The sequence below is a fragment of the Diceros bicornis genome, chromosome 35 (genome assembly GCF_020826845.1).
Source record: "Diceros bicornis minor isolate mBicDic1 chromosome 35, mDicBic1.mat.cur, whole genome shotgun sequence".
Taxonomy (NCBI): domain Eukaryota; kingdom Metazoa; phylum Chordata; class Mammalia; order Perissodactyla; family Rhinocerotidae; genus Diceros; species Diceros bicornis.
In genome coordinates, this window is record NC_080774.1 from 32420141 (window position 1) to 32441286 (window position 21146).

General features: G+C 61.7%; 1 protein-coding gene across 1 annotated transcript; it reads left to right on the top strand.

Annotated features, from left to right (window-relative positions):
* The first annotated feature begins 2248 nt into the window (after positions 1 to 2248).
* TBX1 (T-box transcription factor 1) lies at positions 2249 to 8282 on the top strand. The gene is given in 13 exon segments (XM_058532306.1): positions 2249 to 2689; positions 4684 to 4785; positions 5565 to 5610; positions 5612 to 5737; positions 6292 to 6447; positions 7096 to 7163; positions 7247 to 7262; positions 7264 to 7348; positions 7714 to 7884; positions 7887 to 7939; positions 7941 to 7986; positions 7989 to 8077; positions 8079 to 8282. Coding segments are annotated over 13 exon segments (1536 nt in total). The 5' UTR covers position 2249; the 3' UTR covers positions 8217 to 8282.
* Positions 8283 to 21146: the final 12864 nt, after the last annotated feature.

Genomic DNA, 21146 nt, shown 5'->3' on the forward strand with positions numbered 1-21146 from the left:
GGTGGCCTGAACTCCTCCGATGTGTCCTCGGCTCCCTCGGCCAGTCCAGGCCCCGCCCCCGGCCCTCCCTGCGCCTGGCCGGGTGCGCGGGGAGGTCGGAGGAGCGGGCACTGCCCACCCTCCGGATGTATAAGCGTCCTGGCCAGAGGCGGGCGGTGCTCGAGGGTGCGCGTGACGCTCGGGCTCCCGAGCTGTGCGGCCTGGGCGGCGGCCCTCTGCTTGGGGTCCCCAGCCACGACAGTGAGCCGACCAAAGGGGTCTGAGGGGGGTGTTTGCTGGGCTGGGTCCTGTCTCGCTGCGCCGAGGAAAGGACGACGCCACGGCCCTGGGGTTGTCCGCCTGTGGCCAGTGCCGGAGCCCGAACTGCCCTCTTCTCACCCAGGTGCAGGGGCAGCCAGGGAGGAGGCAGCGGGAGGGGCCGAGGGCAGGGACAGGGCAGGGCCCAGGCGGCCTGGTGGTGCTTCATCGGTGCCCCACTGCTATGGGCTGGGGCTGGGCGCTCCCAGTGTTGTATCCGCCTCTCCTCCGGGGCTTTAGAAGCTGACGGTGGCTTCACCGTACAGAGGGAACCCTGGTCTCCTCTGGAGCGGCGGGATGTTGGAGGGGCGCTGGTCACAGAGGTCCCTGGAAGCAGAGGGAGCTTTGAAAATCAAGAGGGCCTGTACTCGCAGGGTGCTCCACCCGTCTGGGCCCCTCGGCTGCCACTGGCCCGGAGTGGGGGGCCGTGACGCCATAATCCCCTGGGCCTGGGGCCGACGGCTGTGAGTGGCACCACAGGCCCCCGCCCCCGGGTCCCGTGGGTTGGGCCGGCTTCAGTGCGGCTGGGTGCACTCAGTCGGAGGCGGTGTCGGCCAGGCCGCCGGGCGCCTATGGACGCGCGGAGCCCGCTGTCTCCCCGGGCCAGCGCGTTCAGCATCACCTCTCTGGTTGCAGTGGAGACCTCGGTGTGCACCGCTCGCCTGGGCCCCGGGTCCTCCAAGCGGGTGAAGCTCCGCCGGCTGCTGGGATCCCCGGCCGGGATGCACTTCAGCACCGTCACCAGGGACATGGAAGGTGAGCCACCCTGCTCCTTCTACACCGACCCGCCCGGCAGACCCCCTGCCGCGGCCGCCGTGGGGCCCAAGCAAAGAGGGTAGGCAGGGCCCAGATGCAGAGTGGGTGGAGGGAGCTCCGGCGGGCGGGCTCCAGGCTTCCAGCATTGACTGGGGGCAAAGAAGAAGGGAGGGCATCCTGCCCAAAGCCTGTGCACCCTCCAGCCTGGGGACCCAGCTGCAGACACCCGCACGCAGCTAGACACAGGCCAGAGAGGGCTGTGGAGCTGGGACGGAGAGGAGGGAAGGACCAGAGAGAGGCGGCAGAGGTGGCTGAGAGCTCGCCCGAGAGGAGACTTCGAGTCGGGGAACACGGGAAAAGGAGAGAGCAAGCGGTGAGGGCAGCGGGGAGGAAAAGGAGTGGGAAACGCAGAGCACCGGATGGGAAAACAGGAAAGAGGAGAAAGATAGAAAAGAAAGAAAGAGATCGAGAACGAAAGAGGAGAGCGAGCGAACAAGGAGAGAGCAAAGGAAAATTTAAGACAGAAAGTAAAGTCATTAAAGAAAGAAAAACTTAGAGAAAGGCTTCAGTTTTTATTTTTATTTTTAAATAAGAAAAAACCATGAATGAGAGAGACGGGCACACAGAAATCAAAGGGAAAAAGCAGACGGAAAAGAAAGACAAGAGAGTGATGAAAAATAAAGTGGAAAGGAAGGAGGGGGACAGGAAAAGAGGAAGAGACGGAAAATACAACAGAAATAAGGGAAACGAAGGAGGTAGTAGAAGGAGGAAACGTGATTGGGAGGGAAAGTTTAAACGAGGAAGACAAAGGTACAGAAATGACTCGGAGAAAGAGCCGGGGAGAGAGAGGAGCAGTGCAACGCGGGAGGGCGGCAGAGTGAGGGGCACGGGCGGCCGGGCGCTCCGGGGAGCCGGTCCGGGCAGTCGGGGGGCCCGGGCCCAGCGCGCCGCGGCGGGCGGGCGGGCAGGGGGCCTCGAGGGGGAGGGTAGGGACGAGGACGGGGGAGGGGAGGCAAGCCATTGTCTAGGCGGGGGGGGGGGGGCGCGGGGCGGGGCGGGGCGGGGCGCCTCCGCGGGGCCGCCCGCGGTGTGGGGCGGCGCGGCCCGGGGCGCAGCGCGGCGCAGCGCCCGCCACTCGGCCCGGGGCGCGGGGCAGCGCTCACCTCGGCGGCGGGGCGGCGCGGCGCCCGCGGGTCATGATCTCCGCCGTGTCCAGCCCGTGGCTCACGCAGCTCTCGCACTTCTGCGACGTTGCAGCCTTCACGGCCAGCAGCCTGAGCAGCCTGGGGGCCGCGGGGGCCTTCCCGGGCGCCGCGTCGCCGGGCACCGACCCGTACGGCCCGCGCGAGCCCCCGCCGCCGCCGCCGCCGCGCTACGACCCGTGCGCCGCCGCCGCCCCGGGCGCCCCGGGCCCGCCGCCGCCGCCGCACGCCTACTCGTTCGCGCGGGCCGCCGGGACCGCCACCAGCGCTGCCGCCGAGCCCGAGGGCCCCGGGGCCAGCTGCGCGGCCGCCGCCAAGGCGCCGGTGAAGAAGAACGCGAAGGTGGCCAGCGTGAGCGTGCAACTGGAGATGAAGGCGCTGTGGGACGAGTTCAATCAGCTGGGCACCGAGATGATCGTCACCAAGGCTGGCAGGTCAGGGCGCCCCCCCCCCCGCGACCCTCCCCACGTGTCGCCGGTCTCGGGCAGCGCGCCTCGGTCCGATCCCAGAGAGTGGGGCGGAGAAGCGGGGTGGGGGGCGCGGCCCGGCCACCTGCGGGCCCCTCTCGGCGCGGCCAGCTCTTTCACTCCGCGGTCCCGGCTCCAGCGACAGCCGACAGGCGCGCCAGGCGGGAGGGGACGGCGGGGCGGCCCAGGAAGGCCGGCGGAGAGAAGCCAAGCGGGACCGGCCCGCCTGACCCGTGGCCCAGGACGCCGTGGCGCGGGGAAGCAGATCCGACTCTGGCTCACCCGGCTGGGGGGAAGGCAGCCGTCTCCCAGGGGCCTCCCAACCAGCAGGCTCCCGCCGGATCCCACCTCCAAGGAAGCACTCCTCTTTGGTTCCCTAGTTCAGTCCATCCGGGCTGGATAAAGAGGGGCATCCCAGCAATTGTCTGCAAGTTTTAGGAAAGAATTAAGACCCTTAAAAACACTGTGGTCTGTTCGGTGGAAGCTGCTATTCAGTTTTCTGAGGCCTAAATTTCAGGCGATTGTGGGGCCTGGCTCTGCCGCTGGGACCCACCGCCTTCCGATTGGCCTGTATTTGTTTTAAGGGCGCAGAGAGAAGGTGAACAAGTTTTTCGATGCAACCAATTTGACCAGGAGACAAAGGCGGGTGCCGGGCTGTGTCTGATGTACACACGGAGACACCAGCTCCGTGTCTGCACAACCAACGGGGGCTCAGGGCCTGTTTGCAGAGCCTGTGTGAGGTTTCTGCTTCCCTGCCTTGGCTGTCCTCCCTGGGGACTCTGGGGCCTGTGCTCGGCTCCAGCTCGTTGGTCTTCTCCAGGCCCTCCTTGCTGTCCATGGGCACACGGCCCCCCCGAGGACTGCACCCCAGCCTCCAGCCCAGGCCAGCCCAGCAAGGGCCTTGGCAGTGGCCACGCTTCACCCCAGGAGGCAGCATACTGCAGCACCCTCCAGCCTTCAGAGGTGGGGAGGGGGGTGGCAGGCCTGTCCAGGAGGGCCGGCGCCGTGGCATCTGTGTTCTGCCCACTATCCACAGGGAGTTGTAGGAAGCAGTGGGTAGGGCAGGTGGGGGCCGAGCCTCCTGCTGTCCTCCAGGGCCCACTGCTGTGCCGTCAGGACAGTCAGGACAGGGCCGGCTCCCGCCAGCGGCCCACCGGAGCCGCAGAATGTCCTTTCAGGAGCCTAGATCGGTTACTGAGTCAGAGTCCAGGGAAGGGGAGAGTGAGGAGACCACGCGGGCACAAGCCAAGTCTGCCCTGAGCAGCTGCGTCTTGGGGTTATGGTGGGGAGTGTGGGAACTCGCCTGTGTCCCCAGGGAAGGTGGGGAGACTCAGCATTGGTCAGGAGGCAGGCAGAGAGCCCGGGCAGAGTCAGGGCAGGGGGTCAAAGGCCTCGGCCTCCCTGGAGGGATTGGGAAGCAGCTGCGGACCCCGCTGGGCCACTGGGACTCCTCGGAAGCACACAGACTGCCCCGGTTTCACTTTGCTCGCCGAGCAGGAGCTTAGGTGGATCGTTTAGACGGAGCTGGGGGAGGCCCTGCCGAGCGAGGGCTGAGCGTCTCTGGGCCCGGGAGTCCTGCTGCTCTGGTGTTGCCGGCCAGGACTAGCTCCGGACGGGACAGCCAGGAATCGGAATCGGCAGTTGCTAGGCTGGGTCTGCGCAGGCAAAAGTGGCGGCGGAAGAAGCTCCAGGCCGAGGTTGGGGCATGGAGGCGCGGCTGTAGCGCTGTGTTAGCCATTTTTTTGTTTCAGGAAAGGGGGCAGGGGGCTGCCCTGGCGCTCCACTTGCCTGTGGCCGGGTAGGGGCCCAGTTGGGTTAGAGCAGCTGAGTGAGGAGAGATGCGATGGAGGGGCCAGGCCACCGAATGGAGCAGCTGGCAGGGAGGCCGCCGTCCTGGCTGGTCAAGGTGGGGTGGCCCTGCCTTCCCCCGCCTGAGGTGACCCAAGGCCCACCGCCCACAGGCGCATGTTCCCCACGTTCCAAGTGAAGCTCTTCGGCATGGACCCCATGGCCGACTACATGCTTCTCATGGACTTCGTGCCGGTGGACGACAAGCGCTACCGGTGAGTGCCCAGCAGGACCTGGGGGTCCCTGCCTGGTGATGCCTCCCAGGGTGGCCCACAACAGCAGTGACCGGGTCGTCCCAGGCACCCTCACCTGCAAGACCTGCTCCCTCCCCACCCCCGTTGGACCCCATTGCTACACACCCCACTGGCTGCGGTTCTCCGGAACTCTCCTCAGGAGGCTGGGATCCCCCCGCCCCAGGTGTAGGCCTGAGACAGCTCCCATTCCCGCTGGGCCGGCTTGGCCTGAGGTGGGCAGGCCCCTCGCACACAGCCCCTGCCTTTCTTCGTGTCTCCCTCTCCCACGAGGTGAGCGTGGGCACCTTGTCCCCTTCCCCCATCCCCCAGGCGCGCTGGGCCCCGGCCGGGCAGGAAAGGTGGGGTGGCCGGGAGAGATTGTGCAGGGCGGGCCTCAGCCGCAGGGACAATTAACAGCAATTAATAAAGAAAACGTGGACCGCCCTGCGCCTGAGGCCGCCGGCGGCCAAACTCGGGCTCCCGCCGCGCCGGCAACACAGGAGGCCAGCGGGGAAGCCCAGAGTGGGTGGACCCGCATGCAGCGAAATGTGGCGCCAGAAGCCCAGCCTCCTCCCTCGGTGCAGGCTTCCTGCTTCTTGTATTTGGGACTGGAGAGAGTTTTCTGTTTTCTCCACGATCCCCTCTGAAAAGCTGCGAGCTCCCAGCCCATGTGACACCGATAGCGAAAAGCCGTCAGAGGCACTTGCGGGGTTTACTCGTTCACCCCAACGTGGCAGGACCCCTGCTCTGTGCCGCCCCAGGTACGCCTTCCACAGCTCCTCCTGGCTGGTGGCCGGGAAGGCGGACCCCCGCCACGCCAGGCCGCGTACACTACCACCCTGACTCGCCCGCCAAGGGTGCACAGTGGATGAAGCAAATTGTGTCCTTCGACAAGCTCAAGCTGACCAACAACCTGCTGGACGACAATGGCCACGTGAGCGACACCCCCTCCCCAGGCTGCAGCACTGTCGCGGTCCAGGCCCTCTGCGTCCTTGCTGGCCAGAGCCAGAGGCAGGGCTGGGGCGGCTCGGGGTGTGGATGAGGGACAGGCTGCCCCTCGGTCAGGGGCTCACAGGGACTGGTGGGCCTCGGGCCTGGGAGAGGGGGTCAGCCTGCTCCCCTCACCCCACTCCTGGACTTTTAGCTGGAAAGGATGGGGCCGTGTGTGGGGGTAGGGCAGGAGGCTTTGCGGAATCCGGCTTGGTGATGCTGCTTTCCTGCCGGCCTGAATTCTGCCTGCAGCCGCCTGCCCACTGCAGGCCCCACAGGAGTTCTCCAGGAACTAAGGAAAGAGTCTAAGCCCAGACCCTTTGCTCTTCAGAGCGTCTTTCCCAGAGGTCCCCAGTTGGTCGCAGCCTCTGCTGGGCCCCATAGCTGGGCTTCATTTCGGGAGTTAAGGGGGTTTGACGAGTTCTCTGGGAAGTTCACTGCCTGTGGCCACTACCTTGGCCCATTTGCCAGCTGCAACCTTGCCCCCTTGTCTTCCAGATTATTCTCAACTCCATGCACAGATACCAGCCCCGCTTCCACGTTGTCTATGTGGACCCCCGAAAAGATAGCGAGAAATACGCTGAGGAGAACTTCAAAACCTTTGTGTTTGAGGAGACGCGCTTCACCGCCGTCACTGCCTACCAGAACCACCGGGTGAGGCCCTGGGGACGGGCAAATGCAACACTTCTGGGAAGGGGTGCAATTTTCCGTCGCAGCCTGGGGGACAGGAGGTTTGGACCCGCAAGCTGTAGATCTGGGTGGAACACAACCTGGAGACAGCACCCCCCACACCCCCCCCACCCCCACCGCCCGGGCCTCCAGCAGTCGGCTCCCCTCTGCTGCAGGCCGGCCCAGCCTCCTATGAGATTGACCTCTCAAGCAGCAACTGTCACTTTGGCCTGAAAGTTTGTTTTCCAAACCATTCCGGAAACTCCCGTCAGGGGCCTGATCCGCGGTTTACCCAGATTCCTAGGGCGCCCCTCCGCTCCCGGCCGGCCACTGCGGGTGGGGGTGGAGGTGACCACATTCCCATCCCAGCCAGGCGCAGGGTCTCCATCCCAATCTCTTGGGGCCACCAAGAGAGTTCCTTAGCGAGAAAGAAGGCTCCCCAGACCCCTTGCGGCAGGAGAGAGGTCCCACCTCCGTGGGGAAGGGAGTAGTGGGGCTGGTTCTTGTCCACGGAGAGGAGAGGGGCCCTTCCTGGGAGAGTCCTCTGACGCCCACCTCCCCTCCCCGATGCCCGGTAGCCCCCAGCGCAGGGCTCGCGTGCGCGCGGCCTGCTCAATGCCCGCTTCTCCGCAGATCACGCAGCTCAAGATCGCCAGCAACCCTTTCGCCAAAGGCTTCCGAGACTGCGATCCTGAGGACTGGTGAGTGTCTTCCGAGGAGACCTGGAGCGCCCGGGGCCCTGGCCGCGCGCCCCCTTGACCCGCCGCCCGCTTCCCTCCCGCAGGCCCCGGAACCACCGGCCCCGGCGCGCTGCCGCTTATGAGCGCCTTCGCGCGCTCGCGAAACCCCGTGGCCTCCCCCACGCCGCCCAACGGTGCAGAGAAAGGTAGGGCTGGAGTCGTGGGATCCGGGCCGCGGCACTGCGCGCGCTCCGCCCCAGGCAGGCGGCCGCGCCCGGCCTCGCCTCGCCTCCGGAGCGCTCGCGGCCTTCCCGCCGGTTGCACAACGGCCGTGGCGGCGGGCAAGCGCGCACTCGCCCGCCCGGCCGACGGCTGCGCCCCGCCCGCCGCTGCCGCCCGCTGAGGGGCGCGGGCCTCTGGGGAGGGGCCCGGGTCTCGGGCAGGTTCCGAGAGAAGGGGCGGGAGCGCCCGAGCGCGGCCTGGCGCCTCCTCTCCTCCAGGGTTGGCGGGCCCTAGCGGGTCCCCTCTGCGGTCCCAGCGGGCCGCGCTCACCCCTCGGCCCTCCTTGCAGACGCGGCCGAGGCTCGCCGAGAATTCGAGCGCGACGCGGGCGGGCCAGCCGCGCTCGGGGACCCGGCGCACCCGCCGCAGCTGCTGGCGCGGGTGCTGAGCCCCGCGCTGCCCGGGGCCGGGGGCGCCGGCGGCCTCGTCCCGCTGCCCGGAGCTCCCGCAGGCCGCCCAGCTCTCCACACCCGGAGCTGCGCCTGGAGGCGCCCGGCGCGTCGGAGCCGCTGCACCCACCACCCCTACAAGTACCCGGCCGCTGCCTACGACCACTACCTCGGGCCAAGAGCCGGCCGGCGCCCTACCCGCTGCCCGGCCTGCGGGGCCACAGCTACCACCCGCACGCGCACCCGCACCACCACCACCACCACCCCCACCACCACCACCCCCGCCGTGAGCCCCGCCGCCGCCGCCGCCGCCGCCGCCGCCGCCCGCCGCGGCTGCGGCCGCCACCATGTACTCGTCGCCGGGGCCGCGCCGCCCGGCTCCTACGACTACTGCCCCAGATAACCGGGCCCGCGCCGCCCGGGGGCCGTCAGAGAACATGCTCCCCAGCCCTGGGGGCCACCGCGGGCTCCCCTTCCCCTGCCTCAAAGCTGTCGGGGTCTTGCGCCCTCCCAGCCCCGAGAGCCATCGAAGTGTCCGGCTCCCCAGTCCGGGAGCCACCGCGGGTCCCTCCCCGGGGCCCGGGGTTCTCCCGCCAGTGCCAAAGCGCCGGTCAGCGGCGGAAGGAAGTGTATTTATTGTTCTCCAAGAAACTGCGTCGCCCTGGCCCGCCGGCAGCTGCAGTGTAGACGACCCGAGAGCCCCGTCTGCAGGAGCCCCGTCTGCAGGCGGTGTAGATACGTGTAGATATTTGTAGATACTGGAGATACCAAGCCGGTGCCGACTTGATAAACGGTTTCGCCTCTTTTGGAAGCTGCCTGCGTGTCCATTTATTTGCGTCCAGTTAGGTCGGTGGGGGTCTCGGGGACAGTGCGTCCAGTTGGCTTGGCAACCCCAGCCCCAGTCCCCGAGGGGCCACAGGTCGGGTCCCTGCAGAGCAGGAGCACTGCAGGGCCCTCGGAGCGCTTCCTCCCGGGCCCCTCCTCGCTGCCCAGAGCAGGTTCCCACCAGGCCTCTCTCAGTTGCTCCCTGCCCCTGCAGCGCTCTGCACCCGGGTTCGCTCCCACTGCCCCCTCCAGCCCCTCCAAGCCCTGTCCCCGTGCCCGCCTCCCTAACTCCACCTGGCAGCTTCATCCCAGCCCCCCCCCGCCCCCCCCCCCCCCCCCCCCCGCGGTGGGGCCCTGGCTCTGCCCCAAGCCCCAGGTGTGCATCTGGCCATTTTGCTGCAGTTGTCCCTCATCTCTGACACGGCCCTGCGCCCCTGCCTGTTTTCAGGACTGATGCCTGTCCTGCGTGCTCTTCCGCAGAAGCTGGGAATGACAGTCACGCGGGCACTGTCAGGTGGGGGCCGGGTCGGGGAGAAGCCTGACTGATCAGAAAGACAGAAACAGGCAGTTCTGTCCTTCCAGCATTTCCCCTGGCTGGCCCTTGCCCAGGCCTGCGCTTTCCCCTGTTTATTGACTTTACCGCTATGAGTGTCCCCACAGAGTGACCTGCACAGGGGCACAATGACAGTGTCACGAGTCATCTGGAAACCTGTCTGGGAAGCACTTTCCCAGGCCAGGTGCTGAGGGACCTCTCCCCACCAGCTCAACACCAGGGTGGGGCCAGAGGAGGCCTCTGATCCCGCCCTTCCTGAGTCCAGGCGGAAAAAGCGGACAGCAGGTCAACATCAAGGCTGCGAACTTGGACGTGAGATGAACAGGAAATACAAGTGGCTGAGGTTCTGTCCCCCTTCCGTGCCTGTCCCTGTGGGTTAGTGGCAATCGCTGCCACACGGAGGCAGCAGCCTGGTGCCACCTCTCTGAGGGCACATTTCCATATGTCCACCCTGGACTGGACACTTTCTTCCCAGATATGTTCATCCTGGTGGCGTGAAGTGACTGAGGGCTTAGCAGTTGGACGGCAGGAACCATTCCCATGAGGCGGGTCTCGGAAGGGAGCAGGTGACCAAGGCTGCTGAAGGATGAGCTCTGGAGCCAGGGCCCCCTCAAAGCCTCAAACAGCACCTAGTGCCAGGGCATGAAGACTCTTGCAGCATCTGCCTGAGCGGCCAGCAGGCCCCGTGGACACAGCTTCAGGCACACTCTTCTAAGGGCCGCTCTGGCCACCCCATCCCAGATGGACACCATCCACCCCACACTGTAGCTCTCCTTCTGGGTGCACCACATGCGCCAGTGGGCTCCCTGCTTGGGGCAGCCTGTTTCTCATTTGCACCACAAATGCACCCGCAGCCCCCCTGTCCTGGGAGCTTGCAGCAGTGATGGCTCCCCTGCGGGCACTGGGCACCCCTCCAGGGCCCACTGTGACTCTCAGGCCTCCCTCTCCCTCTGCACACGTTCACCACCCAGGCCGTGGGGGCGGGGCACAGGGTGATAAGTGACCGCCGTGGGAGAGAGTTCTGTTTTGGTTTTGTTCAAAGCTAAGGTGAGGAGAAGCTCTCCTCTGAGCTAATGGTGGTGCAGACGAGAGGATGCAGCCGTGTGCACGGGCCTCTTATGCCCGTGTGCCCTCCCGCAGTCTTCTCCACGCGGGACGGGGGCCACGCTGCTGTCCCACATGACGGCCACTAGCCATAGAGGGCCACTTATGTGCTAATGCATGAAAATAGAATAAAATTAAACATTCATTTGCTCACTGGCTGCATCCCCAAGGTAGACGGTGCATGTGCTGCGGTCAGCCTGCTGGACGCTGCGGCTGAGGGCTCGCCCTGCGCTGGGCAACAGCCCCCCAAAACACGGTTTTCTCCCTTCCGCCCCCACAGATGACTTTGTCGAGCTAACGACTCCTCGCACGCTGGGTCGTGTGGCGGGGCACCTGGGCCAGCTGTTTCTGCTGCACGGTGTTCTGAGGCTGGCCTCTGCTGCTGCTCGCTGGTCAGTTCTCCTTAGTGCTGACCAGCGTCCAGTTCCCTGCGAGGGCCCGTGGTTGTTTAGGGTGGATGCTGCGATGCTCTGCTCCTCTGGGCAGCCTGCTGTGTGCGGGCCCTGCGTCTCCTCACTAGGCTGCTGTCACCCTGCCTTTCATCCTGGGGGGAGGCGAGCGAAGGGCTGTCTCAGGTCATCCAGCTTCTGCTGGGAGCTCCGCATTCAGAAAGGCACTGGGCCTTGTCATGGTCACTCGTTCCTGAAACAAGGGCTTGGTGAGCACTCCCAGCTGCAGGCGCTGTGTGGCCGCTGCCCCTGGATGGTCCCTCCTTCCCTGTGAGGCGGCTGTCCCGCCTTGCTGTGACCATTCTCTCCCTCCCGCTCCCAGTTCCCTCACTTTGGGCTCCTCTTGGAACACGCCTTGGCCTGCCCCTTCTGTGAGCCGCGGAGCGGTGCGGGGCTCAGTCCCGTCCGACCTTCCTTATCACGGGCTCACCCCCTCTGCTGCTCACCTCCCCCAGCGCCTTCCTCAGGTTCCCCAGTTGGCCCAGAGGCCCTGTTCTGCTCCCGTCGCCTGTCTCTGGGTGTCCAGCTGCCAGGACCTGGGAGGACAAGAGCTTGGACTAGAAGGGACTCAAAGATCTGGTCTAGGGGGCCAGACTCTTCAATCCTCGCTCTTCAAAAGACAATGGAGGGCCGGCCCCCTGGCTTAGCGGTTAAGTGCGTGTGCTCCACTGCTGGCGGCCCGGGGGAGCACCGACGCACCGCATCTCCGGCCATGCTGAGGCTGCGTCCCACATACAGCAACTAGAAGGATGTGCAACTATGACATACAACTATCTACTGGGGCTTTGGGGGGAAAAATAAATAAATAAAATCCTTAAAAAAAAAAGTGATAATCTTTAAAAAAAAAAAAAAAAGACAAGGGACACCCAACGTATGACTCAGTGGAGGAGGGGTGGGGCCTGTCCACTGCCTTCTTCATCCCTTTGGGTCCCACATCAGGGGTCTGGGAGCCCAAGGACCCTGGGGTGCGGTTCGATGATCCCCCGGCAGCCTGGCTCCCTGAGCCTGCCACACCCCTTCCTTAGCTCTGGACATGAAGGTCCAGTCCCAGGGATGCTGGGAACTCGGCACAGCCCTTTAAGTTCTCCCAACACAAACGACCCGCGTTTTTGGAGGACTTGCCAAGTGCTGCCTCTTCTTATCTGAGTGTCCCCAAAAGCCAAGACGTAGGAACTCTTAACTTCCCCACTGAACACAGGGTCTTTCTCAGTCTCATGGCTGGTGCTCTGGAACGGATCCTACCCTTGCACTGCTGCTGCAGTGGAGCTGGTGACACCGCATGCCTTTACGGGGACAAACAAGTACGTCTGCTGGGCTGTAGGGCTCAGGCAGACGTGGGCATGGCCTCTGGCGGCAGACACTTTTGAGAGGCTGGTTATTCAGCCTCCCAGGAAAGCGCTGGGGTGCAGAGGCCACGCGCTGAGACCCGGCTGTGGGATGGATGAGGGCAGTCTATTTGGTGGTGCCTCAAGCCTGGAGTTGCAGAGGGAGGGGGGCCCTGCTGGTGGTGGGCTCCAGCCCCGCTTCTCTCTTGCTGGGGAAGTCCACGGAGTGTGTGGGACCCGTCCGTCAGAGGGCGGGTGGGCAAGCGTGAGGTGCTGCTCTCCAGGTGTGCTGCAGATCCAAGTGCCCGCACACCGGAGGATCCCATGGGCACAGATGCCATGGGCAGAGCCAGTGGAGACGCCTGCGGGTGGAGGCAGGGAGGGTGGGGCCGAGGAGCTTCTTCTAGGACGAGAGGGGTGATTCCAGTGTTGGCAGGAGTGCGATCCAACTTGGAACTGGGCATGAGGGAAAGTACGCGCCCTGGATTTCACAGGCCCCATGCCTCAGTTTCCCATTAACACTGTGATTCAGACCCCTGTGGGCATCTGCATTTGGGCACATTTGATGCATGGGCACCATCCTGATGCCACATACCTCCCTCCTGACCTCCCTCAGCCCTCAGAGCCACCTCTGCATCCTGCCAAGGGCAGCCAAGGCACAGAGGCCTGGGAGGGAGCAGGGTGTCTCCTGCCCTACCTCGCACACTTTCTGCATTTAAAAAAACACAAATTGGGCCTTTGATTCGATTCCCTTTCCTGCTCGTTGTACTCCTTCAAACCAGATGGCTTCACAAGATGAGACTTTGGAGTCCCGGAGTCTCCATTTAACTGCTGCCAGGTCTGCGTGTGGGAAACAGCAGAACCAAAGGTATTTTGTTAAAAGCAGCTCACGAGGGGGAGAAGCTTAGGTTTAAATAGCAGTAATTAAATTATCTTCTTAATTATAAGGAGGAATGGCACCGTCGACATCCTTTACCTATCAGCTTTCGATTGTGCATAAAGTGCATTAAGTAGGCACTTAATCCTCTCCTTCCAGCGGCCGCCACCGCATCTCCCCTCGGCTCCTGCAGCTGCCTGGCCGGTCCTGCCACACAGACCTCCGTCAGGGATGCGGGAGGGGCGTCACCCGGTCAGCGATTCTGAGATGCCCGGGTTTTCCTCACATTTCAGCATCTCTGAAGTGGGGACACGTCTCAGTGGAAGGCCTCTGCCTGGGAGGCACGAGCAGGAGCTTGCACCTGCCATTAGATGGGGCCGGGCGTGAGGACACATCATTTTCTCAGCCACATGTCTATGTGTGCTTGCTGGGGCCCGGAGCCGCTCTGGGTGCTGGCGTCTTGCTGTGAAGACAGCCAAGCCCCCACCTGCCCTAGGAGTCCTTGCATATCAGGACCAGCTCCTCAGTCTCCAGTCCCCAAGCCCCTCTCCACAGCGGCCCTCCCCTTCCAGGATGGGTACCCCTCCCTTCTCTTTGCCACCTTCTCTTTGTAACCCTAGCCAAAATTCCTCTCTCCATTTTTTTTCCCATTTCTGAACCCACCCTTTATGCCAGAACGTGTTTTCTAGATTCTTCCCCAGGACAGCTTCTTTTGTGACATCCTCACACAGTGAAAGTGGTGCTGGAGAGCAGGGCCGTTGAAGGCCTTGCTGGGAGGAGGCCGTCCCTCTCAGGCTTCCCCAGGCTGCCCGCTGCACCAGGCAGTACATGCCCTGGAGGGCACAGCAGGCTCTTTGTTGCAGGGTCAACGCCCCTTGGCCCTCCCTCTGTGGTAAGGGACAGCCTGGTGGACTCAGGTCACTGGCTGGGACACAGGTCCCTTCCCTGTCGGCCTTAGTGTACTGGGACTCCTGTGTCCCTGCACCGTGGGCCACGGGTGGTGTCCATGTTCCTCTGAAAGGCCGCCCACCTCCTCCCTGCTCAGGTGGAGGTGGGAATTCGGAGCCCTGCGAGCGTGGCTGTTGGGCTGCAGCAAATATAGAGGCAGCCACTTCCATGCAAATAATCACTCTTCTGATAACAGCAAGTAAAGTCTTACAGGGACTAAGAAGAACAAGCAGCTTCCTCAAGGTGCAGCTGCCATTCTGAAAGCTCTCCCCCTCGGCCCTTCTCCTGGGAAAGCCTGCAGGGTGCAGAGCTGCAGAGGCAGGAGGGCATCTCAGCTGAGGTGGGAGTGGGCCACTGGAGTGCCGAGTGTGTCCACCTCCTTTGCTCTGACACCCCAGCTCTCCCTGCCTGTTCGTGGCCACAGCGGGCACCTAGACCACAGCGGGCACTTGGTCAGGAGAGCTGGACGGCCAGTCACTGTGCATGAAGCTATTGCAGGGCTGTCCCCAGAGCTGCTGCAGACGCCTCTGGTCTCGTCACTTGCCACTGTCATTTCCCTGCCACCACCTGCTCTCCTGACTCCTGCCCCTCTAGCAGGGGGTCTGTAGGCAGGAGCATCTGGGAACCCTCCTACAGCCGCCGCTAAGAAGGGGACTGGTCTCAGGTGGTCAGGACGGGTCTTCCTCGTGCTGGTGAGGCCACTTTGCTCCTCAGAGCCTGCCCCTCGCTGCGTGGTCCCCTCCAGTTTCAGCCACTTCCCATGGGTGTGTCTCATCCCAGGGAGAAATAGAGTTTCTGGAAAACAGAGATCCTATCACACAGACACCCAGAAAATACTTTATGATGAATAAAAACTCTGGATGAAACCACAATGAGAGACCACTTCACACCCATTAGGATGGCTATTATTGGGAAAAAAAAACCGAAACAGAAAATAACAAGTGTTGGCAAGGATGTAGGGAAATTGGAACCCGGTGCACTGTTGGTGGGGATGTAAAATTGTGCAGCTGCTGTGGAAAACAGTGTGTGGTTCCTCAAAAATTAAACATAGGATTACCATACGATCCAGCAATCCCACTTCTGGGTATTTGCCCAAAAGAATTGAAAGCAGGAATTAAACAGACACGTGTACACACCCACACTCATAGCAGCATTAGTCACAATCGCCAAAAGGTGGAAGCAGCCCAGTGTCATCAACTGATAAATGGATTAAAAAAATTGGTACCTCCATACAATAGAATATTATTGGGTCATAAAAAGGAAGGACATTCTGCCACATGCTACAACATGGATGAACCTTGAGGACACTACGCTAAGTGAAATAAACCAGTCATAAAAAGACAAATACTCTACAATTCTACTTATACGAGCTCCCTAGAGTCGTCACGTTCATAGAGACAGGAAGTAGAGTAGAGGTTGCCAGGAGCTGGGGGAGGGTGAATGGGGAGTTAGTGTTTAACGGGTGTGGACTTTCAGTTTGGGAAGATGAAGAAGTTCTGGAGATGCACAGTGGTGATGGTTGCACCACAATACGAACGTACTTAATGTCACTGAACTGTGCACTTAAAACGGCAAAGTTACATTTTTTATGTGTATTTAACAATTAAAAAATCCTGGATTACCCATAGTCTGCAAAAGCCACTCTGTTTATCTTGCGTTGACCGAGTCCTTATCTCTCTAAACCAGTGGTTTTTCACATGGCAGTTTGTCCTCCAGGGGACTGGGCCATGTCTGGAGATAGGGATGCTACTTAGCCAGTGCACAGGATGGCTCCCGACACGGAGTCATCGGGCCCAGATGTCACAGGGTTTGGATCAGCTAACGGCCGAAGCTGCAAGTACTTGGAGCCCCATGTCCGGCCTGGCACGTCGCTGGGTGGCAGCTGGATGAGCGAGCACCCCTCCCGGTGAGACCTGCTCTCCTGGCTCTACTGCAACCAGGCCGAGTCCACCTCAGGCCCTCTCCACACACATCCTTGGTGCCCAGGGCCCCAGACTGGCCAGCGAGGCAGGCCGTCCAGCCTCCAGCCTGAGCGGTGGGTCCTGCGCCCTGGGCATGGGGGTCAGAACCCCTAGGAGATGGCGCCTCCAGGCGCCAGTGCCCTGGCTAGTCCAGCTGGCTCCCGAGCAGAAGGTGCATGTGAGACAGGCGTGGATGGGCGTGAGTTTCCACTGCGGCTGTTGGCACCCTTGAAACCACCTGGGAAGTCCCTGTGGCTTTCACAGTGAAAGGCAGCCCTTGGGCCTGTGCTGACCCCCTGACCCCAATCCCTGAACCTGGGGAGCCAGGGCTCTTGCTGGTCCTTCCTTCTCACCACTCCTGGCCTGCCTGTGCATTCCCCTCACAGAGACTCTCTCTGTCCTCTGTGGGGCTCTCTAGCGTTAGTTAGGGACCCCGACTCTTCAGGAGGAGAGTGGGAGAAGTCACTTGGCTCTAGGAGGGCCCAGCCCTGCTGGTGCTCGCTCACGCTCTCTCTCTCTCTGAGGCAAAGGTGTGGTGTGAGCAGGGGCTGAGGAGTGAGCGGGGGGTGTGGAGTAAAACTCTCAGGGGCATTTCACACAACAAAGTGCCTGCCACACTGTATTTATTGAACAAGTGAAAGTGACAGTTTCTGCTCTAAAGGATCGCCCGTTCCCATAGGGAGGGACAGACGACACCTACCAAGGTGGGGTGAGGTGGCTGTGGTGTGCCCTGCGGAGTGGCTGAGGGGTTCGGGACAGGCCCTGCAGAGGCAAGACCACCGAAGGGGGTCCACCTGCCTGCCCTGCTCAGGAACCAGGTCTCCCAAGCCTGAGGGTCACTCTGGGAGACAGAAGCCGTTTCTCGGGGGCAGCCTCTTGGTCCAAAATGCAGACTTGTGTGTGGTCAGTTTGGTTGGGCCAGGCTGCAAGGGAGCCCGTCTACCCACAAGGAACAGAAGCACAGGGACTCACGCCCCAACGTCCACAGTGGCAGTGTCGCCAAAACCAGGATGCAGCCCAGATGTGCCCTGGCAGGTGGGCGGTGAACACTGTGGTCCCTCCACCCCGAGCAGGACCAGCAGTGGAGAGGAAGGAACAACCTGCGTGGATGGCGGGTGCGTCACATGAGCGAAAGAGCTGGGCTCGGGAGGCGCCACACTGGAAGATCACTGGGTGATCCGTGGGCGCGCATTCTGGAAGAGGCAGAGCTGCAGAGACAGGACAGACCACGGGGCCAGGCTTCAGGGGACGGGGGCGGGGGGCGACTGCAAAGGGGCAGAAGGGTGTTATTGGGCGATGGGACTTTGTCCCCACTCACACAGCCATCTCCTAAGGAGGGCGAAGGTCACGGAACGGAAGTCCTGCTTTCACATATAAGGACCCCACTCTGTTCTGACCCATCCTGGAGTGTCTCTTCTCTGCCCTCTAACAGCTGGACACTATGCTGGGAATAGCTTTCGGATTCTTAATTCACAAAACAGCATATTCTTTCTCTTGACTTCTCCAAGTAGGCAAGAGGGACGTCGCATTCCGGGGTTATGGAGGGGAAAGGTGGGGGCGCTTCGCCCCGCGTGGCTGCAGCCTCGGCCCAATCTCATGCTCCCGCGGTCTGTGGTCAGACACTCGACATGGGTCTCGTCCATGAGGAAAGAGACTTGTTTCAGAAGGTACTTGGTCCACTCTCATCTGACAGGGTTGTCCCATGTTCTGGGAGAGCAGTTGCAAGCTCGGATGCCCAGGAGCATCCCTCAGACGCCTGGAGCCTCCCGCCTGGGACAAAGGCAAGCAGCAACGACCTCCACCGCTGCGGGCCTGGGGCCACCAGCAAGGCCTCTGTTTAGCGTTGAAGCCGGGGGCTGGTTACATGGGGGTGGTTGTTTTTCCCTTCATTTTGGTCTATGTTTTAAATTTCCAAAAAAAAAGCCAAGTGTTTAATAAATTCTCAAGGTTAATAAATTACATGTTGTGTAATAAATAATTATATAGTAACATTCTAACTAGTTGATAAGTCAAAATGTATGGATATAACAAAGTAAAATTTCCCCAACATTTAAACATCGGTTGCAAACTCATTAAGAACACTTCTAAATATTGAACGAAAAATACAAGCCTAACGTTATCAGATCTAAAAATGTCTTAATATCTTAGGAAAGACACACACTACGTGAGACTCACTAACACTGGTTCTAAAAGCACTGAACTTTTTTAGGTTCTCTCTTGTTTGTTTCTTCTTCCTTCTTAGGTGTGTTCTCAGCACCCCCAGCGCTCAGCCACCGACCACCTGGCTCCCCGCCCCCGGCCCCGGCCCCCAGTTCTGGGGTCTTAGTGTCTGTGCTCACTTTTTCTTGCTACACAGAGAGAAACAAGGACGAGCCTTATTTTGTAAAGGCTGCAAACACTTTGATCCTCTTTCATCACCAGGTGGGGTCTGTGTCCCCTCCCTGATACCTGGGCTGACAAAGGCTCTGGGCTCCCGCCTGGCTCGCTGGACGGGCTCTTGTAACCCCGACCTAAGAAGCCCAACTCCCCTGAGACCGCCCGGCTGAGAGGCCACGAGAAGTCACTCACTGACCGTGCCCCTGGTGCCCAGTCCTCCCGGGCCCCGCTAGGTGGAGCAGAGACAAAGCGCCCCTCCGTGCCCCTCTGACCTCTTACCCACAGACTCCACATGCACAGAGCGCAGTTTGGGCTGGTTTATTAACGCAGCAATAGAGAACAGCAGCAGGATGAAACTAAACAACTGAATTTCTTAACATTCCACGTCTTAAAAAAGCAATGCAAATGGAAGCATCTTGTCTCAGTATGTTTGGGCTGCTATAACAAAACACCACAGACTGGGTGGCTTAGAAACAGAGATGCGTCTCTCCTGGTTCTGGAGGCTGGGAGTCCAAGATCAAGGCAGATTCAGGGTCGGGAGAGGCCCGCTGCCTGGTTCCCGTGTCCTCACCTGGTGGAAGGGGTGAGGGCTGTCTCTGGGGCCTCTTTCATAAGGCGCTCATCCCACCGATGACCTGATCAGCTGACACCATCCCCTCGGGTTAGGTTTCCACATATGAGTTTGGGGACACAGACACTCTCCAGGCACTGGGCCTATTTGAGCACTAGAATACCTTCCTGGTAGACTCCCTGCTAACTGCTCTTGTCTGAGTGTCAGGGAGATCTCTTGGCCTTATCAGAGTCTTGCCTGTTTGAACAGACGACGGTGACTATCATCTTGATGCCAGACGCCTCCCCCGCCCGTGTGGGAGGCCCCTTGACCTCAGCGCTGTTCCTGGCACCTGTGAAGGTATCCTGGCTTTGTGGCAGCTGCAAGACTCCCCCATGTGCCCTGTGCCATAGAAGCAGCGATCCTTTAGGGCGGGGGCCAGCAGACCTTCCCGGGAAGGGCTGGGCAGTGAACCCTCTTGGTGCGTGGGCCCGCGGTCCCAGACGCTGCAGCACGAGGCAGGTACTGAGACTCTTGGGGCGTACTTTCCCAACCCTGCTCGAAGGGTGTGAGAGCAGGTTGGTGCTGGGTGTGCTCCCCACTACCTTGTGCGGTTTAGCGCACCACGTGTCTACGCCCTTCTTCCCATGGTCCCCCCTGGCATCTTGCACTCAGACGCTGTCCCGAGCGGATTCCCCGAGCAGGGTTCTGGAACTTCTTCCGTAGAACTGGTGACTGTCTATCTGGTGGGCGTCTGTCTGCCGGGTCAGTGTGTCTGCCCCGCTCAGCAGCAGGCACCTGGCCCCCCGCAACTTGCTCAGCTCCGTCTGGCCCAGGTGCTTCCTTCCTGCCCGGCTCCTTCAGGGCCTCCCAGACGAGCCGGTGTGAGGGCAGTGCTGCTGCCCACTGGCCGAGGCAGCTGAGTCCAGCGTGGCTGAGCTGCCCCCACACACGTGGCAACCAGGGTGAGGGTGGGGCTGCCACAGGAGCCGTGGGGTGGGGGAGGCTCCGATGCGCCAGAGCACAGGTGCGTGGCAAGCTCAGCTTCAGGGCTCTCGTCCGAGCCAGCTCGTCTCTAACACCAGGCTTTCCCGTGAAGTTACAGCTAGTTGAGTATCAAGCGTTTCTAAAGAACCCCCTGAAGGAATGTTTTTCCTTTGTGCAAACACTCCTTTTGTGCAGAGGGTGTTGTGGCTTCTTGGCAGAGACACAGGTGGGAAACACCTGACTGAACATCACTCACTTGGGAGCGTAAAGACACGCACTGCACGTCAGCACAGAGCCGGTCTGCGAAGCGGGCGCTGCGAGGTCTCCCCAGACGCTGCACCCACCAGCCCTTCCTCGGGTGACCCTCAGCGCCCGAGGGCGGCGTCCAGCTCCCCGGGCTTCACACACCACCAGACGCTGGTCTGCACATTTCCAGAGCACACGACGGACATTATCCCATCTGTAAAACTCGCAGAGCACAGGAAAAGGTGGTAAATTCTCAACCACCACGGGCTGCGTCCCTGGTCACCTGCCTGGTCTGCCGCAGGCCTCCCGCTCATCCGAGTGGGAGCCGACCAGCCATGAGAAGCAAGATAAGTGCTGTCCACCTGCCTGGTGGGAATGACCGTGGGACCTGCCCTGCAGGGCGGCCATGGTGCTGGAAGAGGGTCAGCAGCAGGTTCCTCTGAGGCAAGCTCTCTCCAGGTGCACACTGGGCCACTCACCCATCTGTGCCGGCTGGCCAGGACTTGTCTGTCCCTGCACAGCTCTGTCCTTGCCTTCCAGAGGAGGCGCCTGGAGGTGGGACCTGCTCCAGCCCTGGCTGTCCCATTTGATCAGAGGTGCCCGTCACCCTGCACTGGAGGAGGTGGCGGACGATGCTCTGACTCCATGGCAGAAGGTCTGGATCCCACGCTGAGCCATGGAAGTCACCTCATGGAACACCCATGGCCACTCCTGCTGGCTGTGACAAGGCGGGTGCCTCTGGGAGCCGAGAGCCTCAGTCCTACAGGGCAAAGCTCTGGAGTCGGTCAACAACCACTAGGGCTGGGAGAGGTGCCCGCTGCTGACACTTGACTGCAGCCGTGAGGCCCTGAGCAGAGGCCCGGCCACACTGTGCCCAATGCTTGACCCACAGAGGCTCTTCCAGTAAGGACAAGACAGCAGAACACACTGACCAGAGCTGGAACCACACACAAGAAACGTCTGTCGTGTCCCCACACACAAGTCTTCTCAGGCTAGGGGCAGCCCCTGTCTGAATGGTGACTGAAGAGCACATTCAGAGCCTGATGAGCAGACTGTGCATCTCTCAGGCGATGGTAGGGCTGGAAAACGTCTTGCTGAGGGCGCGAGACTGCCCGAGGACACGTGACATGTG